Source organism: Tetranychus urticae, chromosome 3, assembly GCF_039701765.1.
Source record: "Tetranychus urticae isolate SD_2017Ah chromosome 3, NJAU_TeUrti_SD_1.0, whole genome shotgun sequence".
Classification (NCBI taxonomy): Eukaryota; Metazoa; Arthropoda; class Arachnida; order Trombidiformes; family Tetranychidae; genus Tetranychus; species Tetranychus urticae.
The window spans coordinates 14,498,408-14,522,534 of NC_142960.1; the positions used below are offsets into that span (position 1 = coordinate 14,498,408).

The following is a 24,127-nucleotide window of genomic DNA, read 5'->3' on the forward strand; positions in this document are numbered from 1 at the left end:
AGATTAAATTGTTAAAACGACATTATTTATTATCTTCATTTGAAGAATTAACAAACTGCTATTGATTTGCTTTTAGTTACACACATGCTAAGCAAATCACGTAAGATGTCAACTTTCAGATTGACTTCTTTGCCTTTCGATCCTTTTTCAGCTTAGATTTTATCTCAAGAAATCTTCAACTATTTACGTTCAAAAGCAGAAAAGTCAGCGAAATTGGATCCAAAAGCATCAAAATTATCAACAGATGCTGTATTGGAAGCGGAAAAAGGATCATCAGCTGAAGCTCCCCATGGATCAACGGCTTTTTTAAAACTTTCAGATGGAGGAGCTGGTCTGGGTGGCGGTGGTTTAGTTCCAGGTTTTGGTGGAGCAGGTCTTGGCGGAGGTGCTTTACATTTCTTAGGAGGTAGTTCTGGAGCAGGACTAGAGCTTCGAGGACTGAGAGAGAATGGATCAGCTCCGAATAGGTCAACGTTTGAGTCCTGAAAAAAATATGAACATTTTTTTAAACATTTCTTCTGAAAATTGTTCTTAACTAGAAAGCAATAAGCAAGTGAATAAAAGATGAAATTTTTAATGAATTCTTACTTTACGGTTGTTGATTTGTGGATTACTGAAAGGATCGAAAGCTGATTTGATACCAGAATCCGTTGGCGATGAAAAATTGTCATTGGCGAAGAAATTATCACTAGATGAAACATCTTTTTTGAAAGGATCATCTGAAAAGAGTGAAGTTGTTAATCTAATGTTTGTAAACATTTGACTGTCTGTTTGATTACCTTCATTGAAAAGATCTTCACCAGCGAAAGGATCATGCTGAAATTCATTTCCAAATGACATGAAGCCTGCATCTTTATCCATAAATGAACCTGACTCCAGATCGTCTTTGATCTCGGGAAACTCCTGAAATTCAAGAAATATATATAAGAATGTCAGTATTTCACTTTTTGCTTCACGATTCTTACCGAAATCAATTCACTGATAGGAGTAATCGGCCGAGCTAAAATACCGTTTAATTTATCTATGTCCTCTTTAATTATTGCAGATTCTAGTTCGGAGTTACTGGTTTCCAAGCGATTTTCGTACTCTTCAAGATTTACCAGCTTTAGTTTGTATTGACTCATTGTAATTGCATTATCTGCAAGCTCTCTCGATATGGCATCAACTGACTTCTTTGCTTCAGATAGCTTGTTTTGCATTTGATTTTCTTCAGATTTTAGTTCATCCAATTCTCGTTTCTTTGCGTTAATTTCATTTTCTTGTGTTTCGATACTTTCTTTATATTGATCCGTCTGAGTTCGCAAGCTTTCAACCTGTCAAATACACAAATTTTAGAATAATCAAGTTGATTGATAAAATGTAATAAACAAGAAATACCTGAGAAGACATATCCTGTAATCGTTTTTTGGCCTCTGATTTTTGATTCTCTAGCTGGTTCATCATTTGATGTAGCGTTTCAAGTTCATTCAGCAGAATTTTTATCTCACTCTGCTTCAAGCGAATGTTTATTTCTAGTTGATTAGATTGATCTTCATTGGGAATCGACCATTCCTCGGGTTGTAAACCACCACCACCACCAGAACCGGTCAATGAAGAGAAATTTATCATTATTGATATTGGTGATGTGGCCACCAAGAGAAAAAGATAACAAAATATAGAACTGGATACAGGTAATCAATAAATCAAGGTGTTAATTGATAAAATTTGATGGTAAATTAAAAAAAGTCGGAAAATTGCTTCGCAGGATGTTTGTTGATAATGACGCTGCTTATGATAGGGCCTATCAGAAAAAGTAAATATTTTGCCATTTGACGCGGGATAGTCAAATTCTGAAATTTTAGTGTTTATAAAATATTTATTGAAACAAACCCATGTGATAACAATTTTTCTTCTGGAATATTTTAATTAAACAGTTCACCAATCAAGTTTAAATCTGAATGCCCAATAAATTACTCAATAATTTGAAGAAAATTAAAATCAGATCACTTAACATAGCTTACTGTAATATTGGCATCTGATCATCTCTTAATTCTTACTGAGCTATGGCCATCACATTGTAAATTTCAGACCTAATAGGCTATTATTATGTTAATATAATAATAATATGATTACTGATAATTTCAAGATTGTCTTAGTCAGGGATGAAGTTGAAATTGCGATATCATAAACTTGAGAAACAGTTTTCTTTGCGAACCCACAATAATTCAAATTGAGCTCCAATTGATACTTTTAAGGCTCACTATAATCTCAACAACCAATTTGTTTACTATTGTTCTCATTTTTTTATTAATGATTTCTACAGATTTATTAATACGACAATTCAAATATTTTTTGTCTATATCTGTCTCGTCAGCAAATATCTCAGTAATTTATTTGTACATTGTACAATAAACCTGATGAAGTATCTTTATTGAACTGTCTTCCTAATATTGCAAACCAAAAGTAAGTTTCTCTCTTTAACTTATCAGCTGCGAACTAAATTTTTTCATCAAAAAATTATTATTTTCATTGGTGTAGGTTCAATTTGCTATCAAAGTTAAAATATTGATTTGTTATTCGACATCTTCAATTCATCTTTGGATCTAAAGTATAGCTGCCTTAAGTTATGGCCGATATCAGTGGTAATACTACAGACATGAAAGTCTTTTTGGTAACTGGAGGAACCGGATTAGTTGGAAAAGCAGTGGAAGAGATTGTCAAGCAAAATGACGGCAAAGATTACCCTGGAATTAAATTCGTGTTTCTTGGATCTAAAGACGGTGATCTAAGTGTTTATAAAGAGGCCAAGAAGATATTCCATCAACATAAACCAAATTATGTTCTGCATTTAGCTGCTATGGTTGGTGGCTTGTTTAAAAACGAAGCCAATAATTTATCCTTTTTCAGAATCAATAATTTGATCAATGACAACGTACTTCGACTGTGTGATGAATTAAGGGTAGAGAAATGTGTTTCGTGCTTATCAACTTGCATCTTTCCAGATAAAACCGTTTACCCTATTGATGAGACTATGGTTTGTATTTTAATCTCCTAAAACCAATAATTACTTAATCGTGTTTTATTTATCAACTTTAATTAACCAGATTCATCTTGGTCCTCCGCATGATTCAAATTTTGGTTACTCTTATGCAAAACGAATGATTGATGTTTTGAATCGTGGATATGCTCAAAAATGGCAGCAAGAAGCAAAACAATCCGGCTGTAATATTCCTGTTTTTACTTCAGTTATACCCACCAATGTTTACGGGCCTTATGATAACTTTAATTTGGAAGATTCTCACGTAATTCCTGGTCTCATTCATAAAGCTTATCTACAAGTTCAAGATGCTATTCAAAAAGGTAGCTTAATTTGTTATTCCAAATCATCGAAATTGAAAATTCAACAACATATGATTTTATTTCAACAGGTACAAAAGAGACTCAATTAACTGTATGCGGCTCTGGAAGGCCTATGAGACAATTTATTTATTCCCTTGATTTGGCTCGTTTAATGCTTTGGGTTTCTTTTAACTATCAACAAACGGAACCCATCATATTGAGTGTTGATGAAGAAGACGAGATAACTATCAATGATGCAGCTCAGCTGATTGCAGAATCGTTTAATAAGGTAGCTCCTGATATAAAGATTAACTTAATCAATGACTGCAGTTTTAGTGATGGTCAGTTGAAAAAAACAGCCTCTAACCTCAAACTGAGGAAGCACTTACCTGATTTCGTGTTCACTCCAATCGAAGAAGGTATTCGAACATCCGTCAAATGGTTTTGGAACAACTATGACCTCGCTCGTAAATAAGCTGATAAGATAGCGATATGATGTATGCCAAAATTCATTTTTAGTTTCCCTATTTTTCACAATATTAACTTGGAATTATTAAATTTTTGATTATTTAGAAATATTTATGATTGAAATAAATTTTATCGGATATTTATATGATTGAATTGCGTAGTTGAACGAAACACAAAATGAACACAGCAATTTTGTTTTAATAGGGATTTTTTTCGATTGATGGGAAGATTTACAGAATTGGCATGTATTAATTGTTGTACAACAGGTTAAATAAGTTAAGGAAGAATGATATACAATTATACCATGAAGATTGTTAGCAAATAGGATTTTCTATTTTTTAATAAGGATTTTTGGGTGGATCAACGATGAACTGGATAGCTTATGATGAAGTAGGAGAGAAATTTCATTTTTACATTCTTGGCTAAATTATTTTGCTCATAAAAGCAACAAAACTGAAGAAACATAATCAGCTCTTAAATGATTTTCTTTGCATGAATGATCAACAAATTGCGTCTTGTCTTTGGCCTGAGCAAATCGGAAAGGATTGTTAAAGGTTTTCTACAAAGATGCAAAAAAAGTAAAAGGCAGAAGAGATTAATTCAAAAAAGTAAGTTACTTTCACCGAATCATAATCTATTGAAAGGCTTTGAAAATTGAAGGAGAAAAGGACGAAATAAATAATTTAATTAACACATTAATGATGAATTCGTATCTTAACGTCTCTTTTCTTCTTTTCTTAGCTTAATAAATCATTGTCTGTTGTAAATTTAGATAACTCGACTGACCCTTTTCCAGGTGAAGAGAGGTCAGCAAATACTGCAGCAATCAGCTTTATCACTTTTATTTCGTTTTAAAAGGGAACTCATTCTATAATTACTACTAAGACCTTTCCTAGATTTTGAAACGGCAGATGATGAAGATGTATTACAAGGTAAACATGATTTATCTTCATCACCGAAGAGTATGTTGTTACAAGACTTTGATTGAACGATAATTCGAAGGGAGGTTGCTGTTGACGATCCGCCATTGGTTGTTGATTTGGAGTTGTATGTAAAATGATTAATAACATGGTCACCAATATCGTTTTTACTATCATTTCGAGTATCGGCGAGTATCATAGTGGGAGAAGCTGTGACACAAGTTGCATTGGTGAGCGAGTTTTTAATTCGATGGGATGAGAGATGCACAGGGTCAGGGGTAGATTCAGAAACATCAGCAGATGAAAGATCGTTTTGATCGTTACAAAATTCTGTATAATCATCCTCGCGCAATAACTCTGGTGAACTTGAAACAAGATGAAGCTGATTGGCAACAAAATCAGTTGATGATGTTTTCAAAAGTCGAGAAGAAAATTCTTCAACAGCTTTATCGGTGTTGGCATTTTCATTTTCAACTGAAGTCTCGTCTTTGACATAATTAACATTAGCACTTTTGAAGTTATTTCCTTCTTCCTTTTCGGTAAAATCGTCATTTTTAAGTTGAATGGCTTTTTGATAATCAGTATTTCCTTCGCTTGCTTCATTGCCTAGTCCAAATGAATCAATTTCATCTTCACCTTCTTCAATGCATTCGTCAACTGATTTAGGATCATTGTCACTGAAATCGGTAACTATTATATCTACTGGTGGTTGATCTATTTCGAATAATGGTGCTCCGATCTCCAGTAAAGGCCCATCATTTGGACCATCATTACCAGATATATCAGTCCCTGCGCAACTACCTTCCTCACTAACAATGGAACACTTTCGAGCTAATGGAAGAACAAAAGATTGATCATCTTCTGACGATGAAACTTCCAATTGATTCAACTTGTTATTGCTTTTATCATTGCTAGAGTCTCTTAATGGTGATCCAAAGCTTGGCCTTAAACGGGGAGCTTGCTGTACAAGTGGCTTTCGTTGTCTTCTACTTTTTAAGTGGTGCTTTTCTTTTGATTGAAGAGATTCAGATGAAGATGTAGAATTTAAATTATTATGATGAAGCTCACGAACTAATTTATCTTTCAACAGATGATAGGTGGCAGTTACATAATTATCTTGCGAAGATTTATTCTCATTCAATTTTTCTCCATTCATGGGCAAAGGTAGCTGAACTGAGATTTCAACAGGAGATGTAATTAATTCACTTGATTTAGTTCGATTAACACGATCTCGAGTCTTTTTTAGGGCACTTTCAACATGATCTTTAGATGAACACATTCCTTGTGAAACCATATGATCAATGACTTTATCATGAATGTTTGATTCTGTTTTGTTTAATTTAACAGATGACTTAGTGAGATCATTTGATTCATGTGGTGAGCCAGCGGAAATATCATCTTTAGCATTACTTTCATTACCACCTACACCATCTTCAGATCCGTTTCCGTCATCTTCTTTAGAACCTTTTAACCAAATATGATCAAGAACTTCACTGATAGTTAATCGGGAGTTGGGATCACGTTGAAGTAGCGACTTAATTAAATGAATTGAAGAATCACAGATGGAAGGTCTCCTGGGTGTGGTGAATGAACAGTCTAATATTTTGATTAAAGTTTCACTGTCGTTGATTTGCATGAACGGGTTATAACCATACAATAATATATAAAGTATACAACCGAGGCCCCAGATGTCAACTTTGTCTCCATCATAATAATCTCCTAATAAAATTTCTGGAGCAGAGTAAGCCAAAGATCCACATGAAGTTCTCAACTTTTCTCCTTCATCCCATTGATTTGAAAAACCAAAGTCAATTAACTTAACTAGAGGATATTGATGACCATCATCAGACATATTACAATCGGAGGGTTGGTTGACAATCAAGATGTTTTCAGGTTTCAGATCACGATGAACGATTCTTAAGGAATGACAATAATGTATTGCACTACAAATTTGCCTAAATATATGGCGAGCTTCATTTTCCTTCAGACCTTTGCTGCTTTTCCGATCAATATAGTCATAAAGATCACAAACATCTTTCCCAGGATACTCCATGACAAGATATAATTTAGTCTTGGTGTCTATCACTTGATACAGCTTGACAATGTTAGGATGTTCTTTTTCCGATAAACGTGATAATAGTTTAATCTCCAATCCAAGCTGTCGTAATCCTTCTTTTTTGAGTTTCATTTTGTCAATTATTTTAACAGCAACAAGTTCTCCAGTCAAACAATGTCGAGCCAATTTGACAACAGCGAAATGTCCTTTACCAAGAGTCTCACTAGTTATGTCATATAGACCAGCCGCCATAGTTGGCAAATCGGAGCGATTAATTTATATCCTTTTGATATCCAAATTTTTACAAAAAAATGAGTTGAAAAGAAAGTGTGTGTTGTCTAATAAACATACATTACTGTATGGAAAAGGTTGAAAATAGAAAGAGAAAGGGAGAGAGAGAGGAAGAAAAAGAGGCAAAGAGGACAATTATGGGGCAAAATGTGTTGAACGATTAAGGTTACTTGAAAGTTACAAGGTGAGAACAATTAGAGTTGATGGCAACGGTGTTTTTATAGATGATTAAGACGATTTGAATAGTATATTTATAATATTTACTGTTCTCATTCTCTCTAGTTTCTCCTATCAATTGAGAACTTGCATCTTTGTCTTGCTAACTCCCGGCCCCCTTGCCAACAGCTTGATTCACAAAACTCAGGTCATCTCAACAGTTAAATAAGAATACCTCAAATACAAAGCAAGGATAAAAAAATCACATTAAAAAACAATTATAAAAAACAAAATCACGTCAGTTTAAACATAGTAATCACAGAAAGAAAAACAGAATACTCAGTGAATATATATATTTTTATTGAGCTCATAAAAAGAAACTGAGGTTACAGCAAAATGGGAAAAAATGGGTTGTCTCTACATTACAAATTGCTTCCACTGAATCACTTAAAATTGTATTCATTTGTCGAACTGTTTAATTCTTCGATGCTCGTCTCTAAACGCGCTGGTCGGTCTTCTTCCAAATTTTCATCCTGGAAAACTTGGGTAACAATCCCTTTGGATGGACTGTCATCCAATTTCAGTCGCATCGGGAGAATGTTTTCCTTTTTCGGTCTCCAAAGAACTTGAGAACAGGGCGATAAGCAGTTGTCGGTTGGTGAATTGAATATTTCATGGTTCTTGATGGCTTGTTGTCTTTTAACGATTGCAGGAGTTGCCGCATTTTTATTCGCCCTTTTACCCTCGTCGTTCTGACCTTTGGCGAGAAGACGCTTAGCGACATTTAATGGATTATTGGAAACACTCATGATTGTTCAACAAGATGATGACCAGAATGAAGATAAAATGAACGCACAAAATAAAAAATAATTTCTATTAATAAAAATGATTTGCAAAAAAAACAACTATCGAGACAGAAGTTGTGAGGAAAACAGTTTGAATCACAATTTCAACCGAAAGTTTAGTCATATGAAGATGAAAAGCAAAGAGTAAAGATTAACTAGTAACTGAAATAACTGAAAACTGTTAAAATCCGAAATTGTTAATTCTTATTATACCGGGAGATGGAGCTTCGTTTATCTCTTTCTTTTTATCTTTCATTTTTCCTTTCTTTTTTTTCCTTGCATTTAAACTGAAGTGTTTTTGTTTATAAAATCATCTGGTTTTCAGTTACATTAGATTGTCATCCAATTTTTTGGTTAACCCATTTTTGAGTAAATTTTGTAACTTCAAATTTTTCCTCAACAACCCACTTTTGTTGTAAACATTATTTAAGTTAAATTTTAATTTTGTCTTGTACGTAATCAACCTTTAAATGATAATCAACCAAAGATGATTGATTAGCCAAGATGATTTGATTTTTAAAGATACAAGCCCACCAAGGTTTCAATATCGCCATAAAAAAATCAATTATTTGATTAACTTTGGATCTTCCTTTGGACCCTGGATGAACTTATTATTTCCATTCTTCTATTGCTGACTTAACTTTTGGATCTATCTGTATTCACACATCCTTCCAAATTGGTATTCACCAAAACAATCATGCTAATTGAGCTATCTATAATTTTTTTATCAATCGCCTTAGCTGTCACTGTTTTTTTGGCTCTTTGTTACTTTGGTCTTTTTGAGACAATTTCCGTCAAAACTGGTGAAAGCCCATATGACTTTGGTGGCAAAAAATTTATATACAAAATGTACAAGGCTAATTCTGCCAATATTGGACCCAATTTTACTAAATTAACTGCTCTACTCTATCCATTCAAAGATGAAACTCTTGTCCCCGTTCTTATTACTCAGCCTCTAGGATTCAAGTCAACCAAATCCCTGTTGGGTGTTTTATTTGAACAAAATAATGAGGCAGTTGAAAAGATGTTGCTTTCAAAAGACTACAAAATAATGACCCTTCCTCAAGTTAATCATGTTGTTTCTGCCACATTCACTAACAAAGGTTCCATATCGGTAGTTATTGCTTTAAAACGAGTTTATCCAGTGATTACCGATTATATAAAGGTAGTAATTCGTAATTATTTCCAAATTATCAATGAATTAATTTTTTCTTTTCTTCAATTTTGATTCTCACATTTAGGAAAACAAGCTTTGTGCTTACCCTTCAATAGAAATTTACAAAGGAGATATGATTTATTTCCTATCTCCATTATCCAAACAACAAGATTTCTTCATGAACGAAGATTCATCAGAAAGCTCAAGTGAAGAGGGTGACAGTGATGATGGACCAGTTGACGGTGACCAAGATCTCAGAGATAATGACGATTCTGATGATGATAATAATGCAGTGCCAAGCACAGCTTCAAGTATTGCAAGCTCATCTTCTTCCTTCGAACAGCTCATTGCTGATGATGTATTAACAAGCTGATGCATCATTTTTTTCTAATAAGTGGTGGCCATAATGTCATAACAATTTTGAATTACGCATCAGTACATTCTCTTGTTATTATATATTTTTGTTGCAATAGGTCTTATTTTTTTTCTTCATCCCACAGTTACACCTTACGCTGATCGTTGCAATAATCAAGGAACAAATACAAGTTCAGTAAGGGGACTATAACTGTAATTGTTGGAGAAAATCTGGTTTCAATTAAATTCTAAATGTGTGGTAATCTTTCTTACCACTTCAAATTTTGTTTTATTGTAATTTTCGTTTGTTTACAGATTCAGTTATCCAGGTTTGAACAAAAAGCTGATTAGTCAAATTGCTTAAAAAAATCTACAAATCAAGATATCGAAAAATAATCATGCTTTTAAGTGAATTAACTTGAAATAATTTCTATTTATTAAATTATTACAAATTTTGTCTAAATGTTTTGTCGACTCAATATTTCAGTGCTATGTTTATTGTAATCCAATGAACAGCATTCAATCTTACAAATTTTTATATTTTTACTACACTAAAGTAAATCCAATTTTGATCAAGATAAGTTGAGTTAAAATCAAAAACAAATCTATGTTTTTTAAAGTCATTGAAGATAAATCAGAACTGATGCTGAGCTGAATAAGCTCATTTGGATTCTAATTGTTAACCAAAGCTGACTTCAGGGTCATTAAATAGGATTTCAAAGAGTTTAATTGGTTCTTAAACAGTAATCCAGGTCAAAGAAATTAATGTTTTTGGTGAAAATTAGATAGATATTGGTTTATTCATTGAAATATTGCATACATTCATGAATTTTCATGAAGCTAGAAATTTTTATGATGAATTTTTCATCCAGTAGATAGCGCCATCTCTTGTCATAAAACGAAACCTTATCATAATAATAGATTTTATATTTTGGGTTAATGTTATTACTTTATAAAATGCAAGTTGATGTCTATAAGGTGTTTCAGTTTTTCCACTTGATTTTGGATTTCAATTCATTTTCTTGTCGCTTTAATTCAATCAATTATTTAAAAATTTAAGGTAAGTTACCGCTTTTAGTTGTTTATTAGAAACTCACTTTGATCAGATTTGATCCACAGATATCAATAATATTCAATTGGTACATATTAAACCTTGGAACATTGTATATTTGATCGATAATCTCACAGTACCTAAATTATTTTATAATTTAAGTTTTATTCATCATCTTTATATTTTTATATTGCTGATCAGATTACGTTCTACAGTCGAGGGAATTAAAGTAAATCTTTGTCCATCCAAGGAAATGAAACTTAAATTACATTTGTTAGCGTATTTTCATACTTTACGTCCATGGATGTAGCCAAAAACCTTGTTTAAAATACTGTTTTTATAATTAAGTATTTCGTGTAGCTAATTATTCATTTTGTGCTCTCGGAACTTTTCTATTATATTTAAATTTTATTTGTATTTTCATCAGTCTTAATATTTCCTTGATTTCTCCACATTCTTCATTGAATTGTCCATTGAAAAAAAGGTTCACTGTTCGAAGCTTGACTCATCCAGAATTCCTGGTTTAAAATTATTTTCAATGCTAGTTTAGTTTAATACGCTTACCCAAATTGAATCGCTAATAATTTTCCCGCTATGTATCTTAATATATTGCCACCAAACTATTCATTCATTGTACTTTCACTGATTAGCCAATAGATGATAAGTTCCACTCTTGGATAAATTTTGATTAAGCTCTTACGTATGTTTATTTTTATATGAATAGATAGTAAACCCCATTTTGATTCGCAACAAAATGAGACTGCAGTAATTAGTGACTGTTCACCTTAAAAGTTATTAATGACTAGCTACTAATTAACAAAGGGCGAATAATTGTTCACGCCCAAGTTGTGTTTATTTCTCCCACCAAGTCTAATTTTTTTCTTCTCTTCTCACTTTCAGCGTCAACCACATTGATTATTATAATTAATACCGTCCAATCAAGCCATCCCAAGTTAAATTTTACTCAAATCGTTAACCTAAAACGGCCTTAAATTGATTTGAAGATGTTCAAAACACTATTACCATGCCTGTTATTCATCTGTGTTGCAGGTAAGATAATTTCAACTATCTCCTTGCTTCCTTACTGTTTATTATCAGATTGTCTGCTTTCCATTCAATACTAGCGGTATAAATAATCAGATTTGTCTTTATTTGTTTTATAAATCACAGTTATTTGAGAGTGAAAATTAGGTTCATTTTTTCATATCTGAATTTTTAATGTGTCCTCACTTAAGGTGAACAATCAAGTAGCTTGGGCGTATGAGATTGACTCGGTTACTTTTTCTTATTTGGATTGAAGCCAAATAAAATAAAATTTGAGTCCCATAATCAAGTGTGTAGACTTGTTTCAGGCGGTTATTCAAAATCAGTTCCTTTATTTTTTTCATCGGAATGCATTTTATCTTGAACATCTTCTTTTCAAAGAATTTATTTGTTAACTTTCAACTCGTAAACAAAACACCAATCCAAGAATCACAATTCCCATTGTACATTAAGTAAACTAATCTCATTCTTTTAATTATTTGTATTTTTAGAGTTTGTATCTATGCAGTCAACTAAATCTGTTGATCTTGAGTCTGGCGAACCCATCCAATTGATATGTGATTTGCCTGGGACTGTCAACTGGTATGAAGATTGGATAAAAAATTTACTGGTTTTATTTTAATAATTTGCATTTCATTCAAATAGGGTTAAAATTATTGATGTCACTAAACCTCAGGCAATCTCCGTGAACGATGATAAATATATAATATCCAATGGAACTCTTGTCTTGACCATTGAAAATCCAAGAAGAAACACGGACGAAGCCAACTATGTTTGCATGTCTAACTCAAATAATCAAACATTTAAAGTTAGAGGTATGTGAATCTATCCTTTATTCACCGTAATGACGTCAATAATTTTGATTGATTTCTCTGATTTTTGTTTCCAGGTAAACCTGAATTCTCAACATTTAAAGCTTCTGACCATACAAAGGATATGAACTCATTCAATGTGATTGAAGACGATGACTTACATTTAGTTTGTGAGGTTATGTTGAAAAAAGCCTTCAAAGACGATGAAATCGATTTTGTTTGGTATCGGAAGTTCAGCGATGGGATGGAAGAAAGGATAACTTCTCTGAATATTTCGTACGTGGAAGAGTCAGGAACAGGAGCTTATGTTGCCAAAAAATCGATCCTCTCAATGGAAGATGTCAAGTTTTCCGATAGAGCCCAATATATCTGTGAGGCTGCAAACGGTGCCATCAAAGCTAATAACACTGTGACAGTGCGAGTCAAAGATAAACTTGCTGCTCTCTGGCCATTCCTCGGAATTGTTGCTGAAGTAATTGTTTTGTGTACGATCATTTGCGTATATGAAAAGAGGAGAGGAAAACCAGAATTTGAAGACTCTGATAAAAATAAAAGTCCTGCGCATTCCAAGTGACTTTAATGATAACTATGGTAATAAACGCTAGCAAGATTATTGGAAAAGAAGAATGTCAGAGAAGTAATCTTTACAATCGCCATTCTGCTGACGGGCTCACAGTAATTAATAGGTGTTATGAGCTGACTCGATTACTCTTTCGTCATAATAATACTAGTCTCAATTAACCTTTAACTTAAATATTGAAAGTTACTATAAAAGCCAAAAAATTTATCTTTTAGTGAACTTACTTTTTTTTGACAACATCTCTTCCAATTGCATGATTTTAAACATTGGTTTGGTTCCATTACAAATTACAAATTTCGCCTCAATTTTCCAATTAGACTCAAATTCTTAACCTGTTGATCAACTCATCTCGACAAGTCAACCATTAAAATCCATGGACGCAACAACCAACCGAATCAATTTAAGCGCATCAACAGTTTTATCCGACTCAATTGAATTAGCTCTTAACCAATCTCTTGACAATTATTACATCGAAACATTATTACAGCCTTTAATTATACATCTTTAACCTAACTGATCCCATCCATCGTTACTACTTTTAGTCTTAAATCTAAATCTAAATCTAAATCTAAATTAATGATATTCAAATGTTCATGTTTTTCCTCTTCTTTTCCTCAATGTTTTTTGCAAATGATACAGCTTCAGTTATCTGCCATTTTGTTATTAATTTAATCTAGAATTATTTTACAAATAAAGATTTTTCTTTTTCAAAATTATATTCTTGTAAGATCATTTCATTGAGTGATTAAACAACAGTTTCTATGTAATTTGTTATCTTAACAGAAAATCATGGAAAGGTAAGCATTTAATGATAATTCAATGTACAATTTGCTGTATTATAAACTTTTATCGTCATTTATCACCCATCATACATTAAGAGGTGATTAATCCAACAATTGAATAATCAACTGTAAGATTAATTTCAAAGGTTCAAACAAATTACTGAGCAAAAATTGATCGAGTTTAGTGTAAATTTTAACAACAAAATAAAGTTGCAACTAGACTCACGGAATGATAATGAATAGGATGAAACCACTTGAAGCTTATATCAATAGCTTGTCAAAAATAATTGTTGATTCGGCAATTTACGTCAATTGATCATTGTATTTACATTTTATTCACCAAACTACCTTGAAGTGCAATTAAATAACTACAATCGGCTATTGTTAAAAATAATAAAATTGCCGTGAAAATTCAAGTGTTTTACATTAGGCTTTTAAATACAAACAAGACATCTTCAAGTCCTTTATTTATCAAAATTTTTCACTTTCAATCTTATTCAATTGATCAACTGATCAATTCAGAATGATAAGGAAATGCTTGTGAATAACCTGAAAATCAGGACAAATATCAGTTTAGATATGTGTTGAAGCTTTTAGACTTAACTCATCCCATAAAGTATTCAACCCTTGCAATTAATTTCACTTGAAATAGGTCATTTAAGTTGATGATGAAGGTAAATAAAATGATCTACTTTGTCACAATCACCAAGAATTGCCGAGTTATTACAGTTTAGGTTTATGTTGTGACTTTGCTTGGCCTGTTGTCGTTAGTTGACAAAATTTGAGATTTAATGAATGGGAAAATGATTAGTTTTTAGCTAAAGAACTAAGCTTAAAAGGTGATGAACTTCTGAGGGAATGCAAGTTTATTATTGAAAAGAGTTGTACAGCTGAAATCGATTGGAATTACCATGATTAATGTTACACCCAAGACTTTCTGTGTTCCATCTTTTCTTGAGTATTGAAAGTGAGATTGAATTGCATCAAATTAATCATCATTTTGTTTTTGGGTGCGGTACATGATAACCTCTGACTTTAACTGTTAAACCCATGAGCATAAGAAGTTAAGAATATTTTTGTCCACTGAAAGGTTCCATTTTTATTTTGATTTTATTTCATCTTTAACCTGACTATCATCATCTGAAATAATATTGTACAATTATGATTAATGAACCTTAAATTGTCCTGGTTACCTTTGTCTTTCACATGTTTTATTGAAGCCTTTACAAGCTGCAATGATATCAACACTAAACTAAATAAGCTATTCTCCCTGTTAATTCTGGTTTTGATTTTGATCGACATTAGTTATTGTGAACTTTTCGCATTGAATGTTATTTACATCACTACTAGACAATTTATTGAATAAGAAATTCATTTGCACTTTAACGAGTAAGGATTATAATAGTTTATGATAGTCTTACAATGTATGGATTATTTTACCATCAGAGTTGAGTAATTAGTTTGGGACAACTGTTGTTAAAGTATGTTAGCTTGTGGAGACAAGAGTTTTATTGAAGAGGAAAAATTCTGTAATGGAACGACGGATTGTGCGAATGGATCTGATGAAAAGCCATGGATTGGTAGAGAAGGTTGTTTCTGAAAAGACACAATTGTCGCATTTAAGCACAAATTGACACAAATGAATTGAAAACGGGTAAAAATTATTTTCTTTCGAATTTAGACTTGTAGACTTGTAAGGACATGCAAACTGTGTCCATTTAAGTGATTGAAAAATGTCTCTGATTGACAGTTTTTGAGAAATTCGAGTCCAAAGTTGAAGCTTCGAACGTCTTTTGTTCAGCTATGGAAGACGATTTTTTCATAAAACTCTATGCAACTGATGTAAATTTTGATGGGTAACCAGAATATGCCCTTATTTTTAGAAATAAAATGTTCTATTGCCAGTAAAACAGATAAGATCGATTTTCATTAAAAGCGACCTGATTCATTGACCAGTAGAGTTAGAGATCCGAAACTTATTATTCGTACATAAAAACTTGTTGCCTCACACCACGGATTGAATAATTTTTTCAATAGACCAACAGTTCTCTTGATTTCGGCCATTGGCTATAGAACTTTGGACTTCGATATTTCGAGACTGGCATCATCTACAATCATCATTCTTGATCCAATTTATCTCTTTAATAATTAATAATAAAATACAATTCAATTACTTTCCATTAGCGCATTTAAACAATCATTATTGGGCTGTAATCGTACGAGTAACAGCTTTTTTAACAAAACAAACGCATATAAACCCATTTCTTGGTGAATAAAACAACTTTCTGGTTGCAAATGAAATGGAAAGAATGCTGCCAAAAGCAGGAACGTTCGAGTTGTGATTTGAGATTTAGTGTCATTTGCAGGGACAGGGAAACTTAATACATCAGTACTGGTAAATAATGGATCTGATGGACGGTTTTGGAGAAAATCGAAGTCAAAGTTGAAACTTCGAACGTCCTTTGCTCAGCTATGGAAGACAATTTTTTCATGAAACTCTATTTAAATGATGTAAATTTTGATGCGTAACCAGAATATGCCATTATTTTTAGAAATAAAATTTTAGGTTTTCTGTAAAACAGATAAGTTCGATTTTCAGTTAAACTGAATTTTTTCTGTGATCATAAAAGTTAGAGAGTTTAAACTTATGATTTGTCGATGAAAACTGTTTGTTCATGTCATGCATTGAATACTTTTTTCAAAAGATCAACAGTTCTCTTGATTTTGGCCATTTACCATAAAACTTTGAACCTCAATATTTCGAAAATGGCATAACTTGAAATAATCGTTATTGAACTAAAAATTAGATTTAATTATGGGCTATGATATGATTAAATTTTGAATAATTCAAAAAACTCAAAAATAAGTTAAAACATTGTATTAGTTAGCTTGTCAGATTTTATAACAGATTAACAAAGGTAACTGGTTACTTAATATGTGTAAGATTAATGTTCATAATTGTATTAATTAGCTTCGATTTCTTTAATTTCACTAATATTATACTATAGCCCATAATAAAATCTAATGACCAGTCAAAGAATGATGACTGTAGATGATACCATTCTCGATATATTGAAGTTCAAAGTTTTATGGCCAATGGCCAAAATCAAGAGAACGGTTGATCTTTTGAAAAAAGTATTCAACCCATGATATGCACAAACATTTTTTATGAGCGAATAATAAGTTTCAGATCTCTAACTTTACCGGTCAATGGATTCAGTCGGTTTTAATCAAAATCGAACTTATCTGTTTCAGAGAAAATGGAACATTTTATTTTTCAAAATAAGGGCATATTCTGGTTACCCATCAAAATTTACATCATTTAAATAGAGTTTCATGAAAAAATCATCTTCCATAGCTGAGCAAAGGACGTTCGAAGTTTCAACTTTGACTTCGATTTTCTCCAAAACCGCCCATCAGATCCATTATTTATTAGTACTGATGGACTCAGTTTCCCTGTCCCTGCAAATGACACTAAATCTCAAATCACAACTTGAATGTTCCTGCTTTTGGCAGCATTCTTTGCATTTCATTTGCAATTTAAACCAGAAAAGTGCTTTATTCACCAAGAAATGGGTTTAGATGAGTTTGTTTTGTTAAATAAGCTGTTACTCGGACGATTAAAGCCCAAACATCATTGTTTAAATGCGTAAATGGAGAGTAATTAAATTGTATTGTATTATTAATTATTAAAGAGATAAATTGGATCAAGAATGATGATCGTATGTGATCCCAGTCTTGAAATATCGAGGCTCAAAGTTTTCGAGCCAATGGGCAATATCAAGAGAACTGTTGGTCTATTGAAAAAATTATTCAATTCATAGTGCGTAAAAACAGTGCATATTGACAAGTTATGAGTTTCAGTCCTCTAACTCTTATCGTTAAAGAAAAAGGTCGGTTCAAGTTTAAATCGAACTTATGTGCTTTACAGGAAACCCAAAGTTTTATTTTTCAAAATGAATTCGTTTTCTGGTTCACCATCAAAATTGACTTCAGTTGCATAGAGTTTCTTATAAAAATCAACTTCAATGGCTTAACAAAAGACGTTCGAAGTTTCAACTTTGACTTCGATTTTCTAGAAAACTGTCTATCTGATCCATTACTTATTAGTACCAATGGACTCGGTTTTCATGTCCCTACAAACGCCATTAAGTCTCTAATCACAACTCAAAGGTTCGACCATTTGACAGCACTCTTTGCATTTCATTTGCAATGCTAACCAGAAAATTGTTACATTCACCAAGAAATGAGCTAAGTTGAGTTTGTTTTGTTAAATATATTGTTACTCGTACTATTACAGCCCCAACAACATCGCTCAAATGCGTAAATGGAAAGTAATTAAATTGTATTGCATTAGCAATTAGTAAAGAGATAAATTGATGAAAGAATAATGATTTTAAATGATGCCATTCTCGAAATATCGCGGCTCAAAGTTTTGGAGACAATGACCAATATCAAGAGAGCTGTTGGTCTATTGAAAAAATAATTCAATTCATGATACGAGGCAACAAGTTTTTAGGGACTAACAATGAGTTTCAGCTCACTAATTCTTACGGTCATAGAAAAAGGCCGGTTAAATGAAAATCGAACTGATCTGTTTTACAGAAAAATAAAAGTTCTATGCATCGGAGTGAATACATTTCCTGATTGATCATCAAAAGTTACATCAGTTAAATAGAGTTTAATGAAAAAATCTGGTTCCATAAATGTACAAAAGGCGTTCGAAGTTTCAAATTTGACTTCGATTTTCTCGAAAACTGTCCATCGGATCAATTATTTAATAGCACCAATGGATACAGTTTTCATGTCCGTAGAAACGCAGGAAATCTTAACTTTTTACTAGAAAGCTCGAGCATTTGGCAGTACTCTTTGCATAGCATTTGCAAGTTTAACCAGAAAATTGCTTAATTCACCAAGATATGGGTTTATGTGAGTTTGTTTTGTTAAATAAGTTGTTACTCGTACGATTACAGCCCAAACAACATTGTTCAAATGCGTTAATGGAAAGTAATTAAATTGCATTGCATTATTAATTATTAAAGAGATAAATTGGATCAAGAATGATGATTGTATATGATGCCAGTCTTGAAATATCGAAGCTCAAAGTTCTATAGCCAATGGCTGAAATCAAGAGAAGTGTCGGTATATTAGAAAATTTATTCAATCAGTGGTGTGTACCTTCAATTTTTATGCTCGAATAATAACTTTCAGATCTCTTAATCTACCGGTCAATGAATGCGTTCGGTTTAAATGAAAATCGATCTTATCTGTTTTACAGAAAATAGAACATTTTATTTTTCAAAATAAGGGCATATTCTGGTTCATCATCAAAATTTACATCAGTTAATAGAGTTTCATAAAGAAATCGTCTTCCATAGCTGAACAAAAGGCGTTCGAAGTTTCAACTTTGATTTCGATTTTATCAAAAACTGTCTATCAGATCAATTATTTATTAGTACTAATGGACACACTTTTCATGTCCCTACAAGCCTACAGAGTCTGAATTTGAAAGAGAATATTTTTTACCCGTTTTCACCCATTTGTGTCAATTGTGTAAGAATAACATTAGGAAAACCTAGTTCAAAGTCGCTACCAAAAGCGATCGAAGTTTGATCATTTAAAGTGATTTTATCGAAAGCTCTTTGTCATAAAAAAATTTCAATTGGACAAATGGACTGTTTCTATCCTTTACAATTTACTAATCTCTACTATTGGCTCGCAAGAAAAATTTTTGTACTCCTTTGCTTATAAAAATGCTTTGCTCGATTATTCCACTTTTAAAGAATTAATCGGTTTGGAAGATAATGAGCATTATACGGTAAACGAATTTAATTTGCGAAAATTAATAAAAAACAATACCGATTAAATTATCTTACAATTGTTAGATCTAACTATTATAGTTATTTTTCATTTATTATTAATATTACAGTCAACCCTCGAGTTTTTTGTTTTTTTGGAGTGCTGACATCTATGTGAACTACAGGGGAAAAAAATAAATTTTACAGTTTAAACAATTAATCCACTCTAATGATTCCCCTTTAGCCTCTCTAGTAGAGAGTCTCTACCCTTCTCCCTTCAGGGGGGAGTCATTAGAGTGGACTTATTGTTTAAACCGTAAAATTTAATTATTTCCCCCTGTAGTTCACATAGATGTCAGCACTCCAAAAAAACAAAAAACTCGAGGGTTGACTGTAATGGACTGCAGTTTCTATTTTGAATTTGGCGCACTACTGTTTTGAACCAAAAAAACTTGGTAACCTTTGGATCAGAAACTTGAACAATGTAAAATTGAGATGACAGTCTTTAAGTAATATTTGTTTACAGATTTTTAGTCGTTGAGATAGTTTAATTACAATCGAGAATTTAGATTATTTAGAATATCCAGATTTTGGCCAATTTTCATAACAAGGTGAGTAATTTATCCAATGCATCTGAGATTTGCATGTTACCCTTTTATATCCAGAAATCATTGCTAATCTTGTTTTGTTTTGTATGCGTTTTTTTTCCTTTCTATTTCTAGTTGATCGGTATTCCATGTTATCTGTAATTACATGTTGACCAATATAAGTGTAATTGAATAGGTAAATTTACCTCCAACACTAGATTGAATTGCTTTGGCGGATAATGGCTCAGCCGGAATGTGAATTAGATTTTGTTTATGCTGATTGTGATACTCATGCCAATGAAATTGCTGAGCTGTACTCTTATACTGAATCATGTGAATTTGAGTTGAACAAAACTAGCTTTGAAGATCTGTGCGATGAATGGGATGTCAAAAAATCTTGGTCATCAATGGATTCCAATGAGAAAAATTGGTTTGTTGAAAGACTTTGTGAAACCGTTGAACTTGGTAAAAAGGAACTGAGATTCAAAGGATTGCAAGCTCTGTTATATTTGGCTCAAGGTGTTTTCAATGAATGCTGGTCCATCGAAGAACAGCAAAGTTATTCAAAAGAGAATGTTTTCCGGATTTACGAGAAAGGACTTTTTCCAACTCTTATTCAACTTCTAATGATGGAAGTTGAGACAAGTTTGAATTCTCCGGATGCTCGTCGTCCTCCATCCAACAAAAACGATTCTACTGATTTAAGAATAATTTTAAACATAATCTACACCATAGTCGAAGTTTTCAACAGCATAAATGACCAAGCAACGAATGAAGAAAAAGTAAACCCAATCGTTTGTCTTTGAATAGTTTATAAATTAATCACAATTTTTTATTTTAACAGAAACTTCAAGAGCAATTTAAGGAAGAGTTAACGCAACCCATATCAACCACGAATGAGCTTTTAGCTTTAACATTATTTCAAATGACTACAAAATTTTGTAATGGATCTGCACCTCACTTTCCAATCAAAAAAATTTTACTACTTCTCTGGAAAACAATATTAATTACTTTAGGTGGTAGTGAAGAGCTTAAGAATCTCAAAAATTATTATAGATCTCGTGTTGGCCTTCCACCAGCTCCAGATGATACCTTAGAAATCACTCGAACAATGAGAGCAGCTTCACCTCCCGTAGCCGCAAGTGAAACTTTCGATGTTCAACTGCGTAAAATTAAATTGAACAAGCGAAGAATGATCAGCAAACAAGAATCGTTGATGGCTGATGATATGATGAATGACATGGAAGAAACAGGCGAGACAAATGGCGAAGTTGAACAAGCAGCAGAAGCATCAGAATCAAGCGAGGTCGAACGAACGGAAGAAATGAATGATAAAAATTCTGAAGAAAAAGTAGACATTGGTTATGTTCCTGCATCTCCTCGACCGTCAACTCCAGTAAACAAGGCAGATGAAGATGCTGAAGCTGATTCCGAAGTTCAAAGTATAAGCAAAGGTTTGCCTTGGATGCCCAAAGTTAGGCATAAGGATATTGATGCATTTCTCGAACAAGCTCGTATCAAATTCATTGGTTTCAACATACCACAAAATCGTACAACAATAGCAGGTCTTCCTGATCCAATATTAGAAGGATTAAGAACTTTACAAAAACATTTATACATTTCATTATCTGAACTTCAGATTCAGAGGGAAGAAGAAATGGCTAAATATCCCTTGACTCTTGAGGAATTGGATACTAAACCATTATCATCACCAGCTGAATCTCTCTACGAGAATATGCTACCAAGCTTACCTCAATATATGATCGCCTTACTTAAAATACTTTTAGCTGCTGCACCAACCTCAAAAGCTAAAACGGAGTCAGTTAATATAATGTGTGAAGTTTTACCTGAAAATATGCCAATGACTGTTGTCCAATCCATGAAATTTGGTACTGATATCAATAGACATAAAGAAATTATCATCAAAGCTGTTTCTGCCATTTTGATTCTTCTTCTCAAACATTTTAAAATTAACAATATTTACCAATTTGAAAATGTCAGCCAACAGTTGATGTTTGCAAATTGTATACCATTAATATTGAAATTTTTCAATCAAAATATCTTCCAATATATAATTTCACGCAATAACATTGCCCTGATTGATTTTCCTGCTTGTGTTATCGGTGTTCAACCCGAAATAACAGCAGAATTATTAGAAATGAGTGTTAAAGAACAACCTTATCCATGGCGAAATATATTCTCATGCATCAATATGGTCCGTATACTCAATAAACTGACAAAGTGGAAGATGTCACGAATAATGATGTTAGTAGTCTTCAAATCTGCACCCATTCTTAAAAGAGCCCTTCGAGTCAGACATGCAATGTTTCAATTGTACGTTTTAAAATTGCTCAAGATGCAAGCAAAATATTTGGGACGCCAATGGAGGAAATCAAATATGAAAACTTTGAGTGCTATTTATCAAATGGTTAGACATCGATTAACAGACGATTGGGCTTTTGGCAATGACATGGAGACAAGACCATGGGATTTTCAAGGAGAAGAATTCAGTTTACAGGCCAATATATCTCGATTTCACTGTCGTCGATACAATACATCTCAGTCATTACCCGGTATCCCTTCACATTTACCTAACCAACAAACAGGAAACCATTCAATCAATTCTATGAATGGTCACAATTCTTGTAATAATCCTCTCAACGATAACTATTCATATGCAGCGCAAATGGATATATTTAAACCAGTAGACAATAATTACGCAAGTGTTTTAAGCAAACAATTCCAGTTAACCGAAGAATTCAAAAACAATTACGAGTTATGGCTTCAAAGGGAAGTTTTTCAGTTCAACATTGACTGGGATCTTTTGCTGGAGCAAACAAATACATCAAATATGTGATCAACAAAAAGGTCCTTTTTTGTTAATAGTTTACACTGTTTATTCATTAACCATCGACTATCTATCAGCAAATTTAAAAAAATTGTCACCCAAACAACCATTTAAATACTTTCAATTAAAGTCCAATGAGACACTTTTTTGGACAAGAAAATTTTGCAAATTTCAATTTTTTACAAACAACAAAAACACGACAATTAAAACTAAATTGTATCCCATGAATGTCTCAGTGAAACAAAATATGATTCATGCCAATTAGTCAAAAAATTAAAATCATAAGTACACTCAAACCTAGGAACAGAGAAGCAGAAAAACAGAGAAAACAGCTGTACAGACAGTTCAATGTTGTACAGACAAAACCTAAAAGAGGGGTAACAGGCAAAAGCCCAATTGATTTCAAACTTAATTCAGTTGATTTATTGATTTGAACAAAAATTTGTATGTAAATTATTGATACTAAAACTATATTCAGTAGATTGGTTGAAAAATATTTAAAGATAAAATTGATTTAACATTGAATTTTAAGGAAAACAATAAAATGTCACAATCTTAGTCTCTCACTAGAGTGTATATAAAGCAAGTAAGAATCGGCTCAACTCATACTTACCTGGCTCCGAGAACCCCGTGATCAAAAAGGCGGGGACTCCGGGTCGAGGCCCTCTCATTGCACTCCGAGGGTGGCTGAAGCCCGCCACTAACTCAAAACGAGCTAGATGGGGAGTGAAATTTTTGGTAGCGGGGTGTTTGCGTTCGCGCAGCGCCCCAAAAATCCTTAAATAAATCCAAAAGCAGAAAGCACATTAACTCTGGTCTTGTTTACAAGATAAGAGATACTTTGAACAAGAAATCCTTTTTTAGGATTGTTATTGATGTTCAGTTAGACTCTTGGTCGTTATGTAATAAAGAGAGACTTGGTATTTTTGGTATAGATAATTTATTTCATAACTTATATTTTATTTGCGTTATTTTGTTTTCTTTAACCACGACAAAAATCATAATTAACAAGCTTTGTTTGTACTGTCTAACAATAACATTATTCTTATTTAGAGGTAGTT

The 24,127-nt window shown here is 32.6% G+C and overlaps 6 protein-coding genes and 1 non-coding gene across 7 annotated transcripts; 5 read left to right on the forward strand and 2 right to left on the reverse strand.

The window, feature by feature from the left end:
• Positions 1-3: 3 nt before the first annotated feature.
• LOC107364034 (uncharacterized) lies at positions 4-1,750 on the reverse strand. Its single transcript, XM_015931310.3, has 5 exons — positions 1,378-1,750; positions 966-1,313; positions 780-903; positions 589-719; positions 4-482 (listed from the first exon to the last, which is right to left on the reverse strand). Exons 1-5 carry the CDS (start codon positions 1,606-1,608, stop codon positions 180-182), a joined length of 1,137 nt encoding a protein of 378 aa, XP_015786796.3. The 5' UTR covers positions 1,609-1,750; the 3' UTR covers positions 4-179.
• A 547-nt stretch (positions 1,751-2,297) lies between these two features.
• Positions 2,298-3,894, forward strand: Gmer (GDP-L-fucose synthase-like protein). The gene is made up of 4 exons (XM_015931311.3): positions 2,298-2,442; positions 2,518-3,013; positions 3,084-3,339; positions 3,408-3,894. The coding sequence occupies exons 2-4, from the start codon at positions 2,606-2,608 to the stop codon at positions 3,791-3,793; spliced, it is 1,050 nt and encodes a 349-aa protein (XP_015786797.1). The 5' UTR covers positions 2,298-2,442; positions 2,518-2,605; the 3' UTR covers positions 3,794-3,894.
• A 70-nt stretch (positions 3,895-3,964) lies between these two features.
• Positions 3,965-7,601, reverse strand: LOC149093447 (uncharacterized). The gene has a single exon (XM_089268760.1). It carries the CDS (start codon positions 7,012-7,014, stop codon positions 4,594-4,596), a length of 2,421 nt encoding a protein of 806 aa, XP_089124886.1. The 5' UTR covers positions 7,015-7,601; the 3' UTR covers positions 3,965-4,593.
• Positions 7,602-8,368: 767 nt separating this feature from the next.
• On the forward strand, positions 8,369-10,027 carry LOC107364036 (testis-expressed protein 264). Its single transcript, XM_015931312.3, has 2 exons — positions 8,369-9,219; positions 9,296-10,027. Exons 1-2 carry the CDS (start codon positions 8,752-8,754, stop codon positions 9,581-9,583), a joined length of 756 nt encoding a protein of 251 aa, XP_015786798.1. The 5' UTR covers positions 8,369-8,751; the 3' UTR covers positions 9,584-10,027.
• A 499-nt stretch (positions 10,028-10,526) lies between these two features.
• LOC107364282 (basigin) lies at positions 10,527-13,767 on the forward strand. Its single transcript, XM_015931620.3, has 5 exons — positions 10,527-10,624; positions 11,516-11,665; positions 12,151-12,241; positions 12,305-12,474; positions 12,549-13,767. The coding sequence occupies exons 2-5, from the start codon at positions 11,620-11,622 to the stop codon at positions 13,043-13,045; spliced, it is 804 nt and encodes a 267-aa protein (XP_015787106.2). The 5' UTR covers positions 10,527-10,624; positions 11,516-11,619; the 3' UTR covers positions 13,046-13,767.
• Positions 13,768-20,123: 6,356 nt separating this feature from the next.
• On the forward strand, positions 20,124-23,226 carry Strip (striatin interacting protein). Its single transcript, XM_015931607.3, has 3 exons — positions 20,124-20,242; positions 20,354-21,000; positions 21,063-23,226. Exons 2-3 carry the CDS (start codon positions 20,458-20,460, stop codon positions 23,073-23,075), a joined length of 2,556 nt encoding a protein of 851 aa, XP_015787093.2. The 5' UTR covers positions 20,124-20,242; positions 20,354-20,457; the 3' UTR covers positions 23,076-23,226.
• Positions 23,227-23,671: 445 nt separating this feature from the next.
• LOC112539077 (U1 spliceosomal RNA) lies at positions 23,672-23,837 on the forward strand. Its single transcript, XR_003082659.1, has one exon. It is a non-coding gene; the product is annotated as a U1 spliceosomal RNA (small nuclear RNA).
• Positions 23,838-24,127: the final 290 nt, after the last annotated feature.

Coding starts and splice junctions, on each gene's coding strand:
- LOC107364034 (XM_015931310.3), bottom strand. CDS start 1,608: ATGATAAATTTCTCTTCATTGACCGGTTCTGGTGGTGGTGGTGGTTTA. Junction 904..965: donor CTATCAGTGAATTGATTTCG/GTAAGAATCGTG, acceptor CTTGAATTTCAG/GAGTTTCCCGAGATCAAAGA. Junction 720..779: donor TGAAGATCTTTTCAATGAAG/GTAATCAAACAG, acceptor CACTCTTTTCAG/ATGATCCTTTCAAAAAAGAT.
- Gmer (XM_015931311.3), top strand. CDS start 2,606: ATGGCCGATATCAGTGGTAATACTACAGACATGAAAGTCTTTTTGGTA. Junction 3,014..3,083: donor ACCCTATTGATGAGACTATG/GTTTGTATTTTA, acceptor TTAATTAACCAG/ATTCATCTTGGTCCTCCGCA. Junction 3,340..3,407: donor TCAAGATGCTATTCAAAAAG/GTAGCTTAATTT, acceptor TTATTTCAACAG/GTACAAAAGAGACTCAATTA.
- LOC149093447 (XM_089268760.1), bottom strand. CDS start 7,014: ATGGCGGCTGGTCTATATGACATAACTAGTGAGACTCTTGGTAAAGGA.
- LOC107364036 (XM_015931312.3), top strand. CDS start 8,752: ATGCTAATTGAGCTATCTATAATTTTTTTATCAATCGCCTTAGCTGTC. Junction 9,220..9,295: donor TGATTACCGATTATATAAAG/GTAGTAATTCGT, acceptor TCTCACATTTAG/GAAAACAAGCTTTGTGCTTA.
- LOC107364282 (XM_015931620.3), top strand. CDS start 11,620: ATGTTCAAAACACTATTACCATGCCTGTTATTCATCTGTGTTGCAG. Junction 11,666..12,150: donor GTTATTCATCTGTGTTGCAG/GTAAGATAATTT, acceptor TTGTATTTTTAG/AGTTTGTATCTATGCAGTCA. Junction 12,242..12,304: donor TTGCCTGGGACTGTCAACTG/GTATGAAGATTG, acceptor TCATTCAAATAG/GGTTAAAATTATTGATGTCA.
- Strip (XM_015931607.3), top strand. CDS start 20,458: ATGGCTCAGCCGGAATGTGAATTAGATTTTGTTTATGCTGATTGTGAT. Junction 21,001..21,062: donor AAGCAACGAATGAAGAAAAA/GTAAACCCAATC, acceptor TTATTTTAACAG/AAACTTCAAGAGCAATTTAA.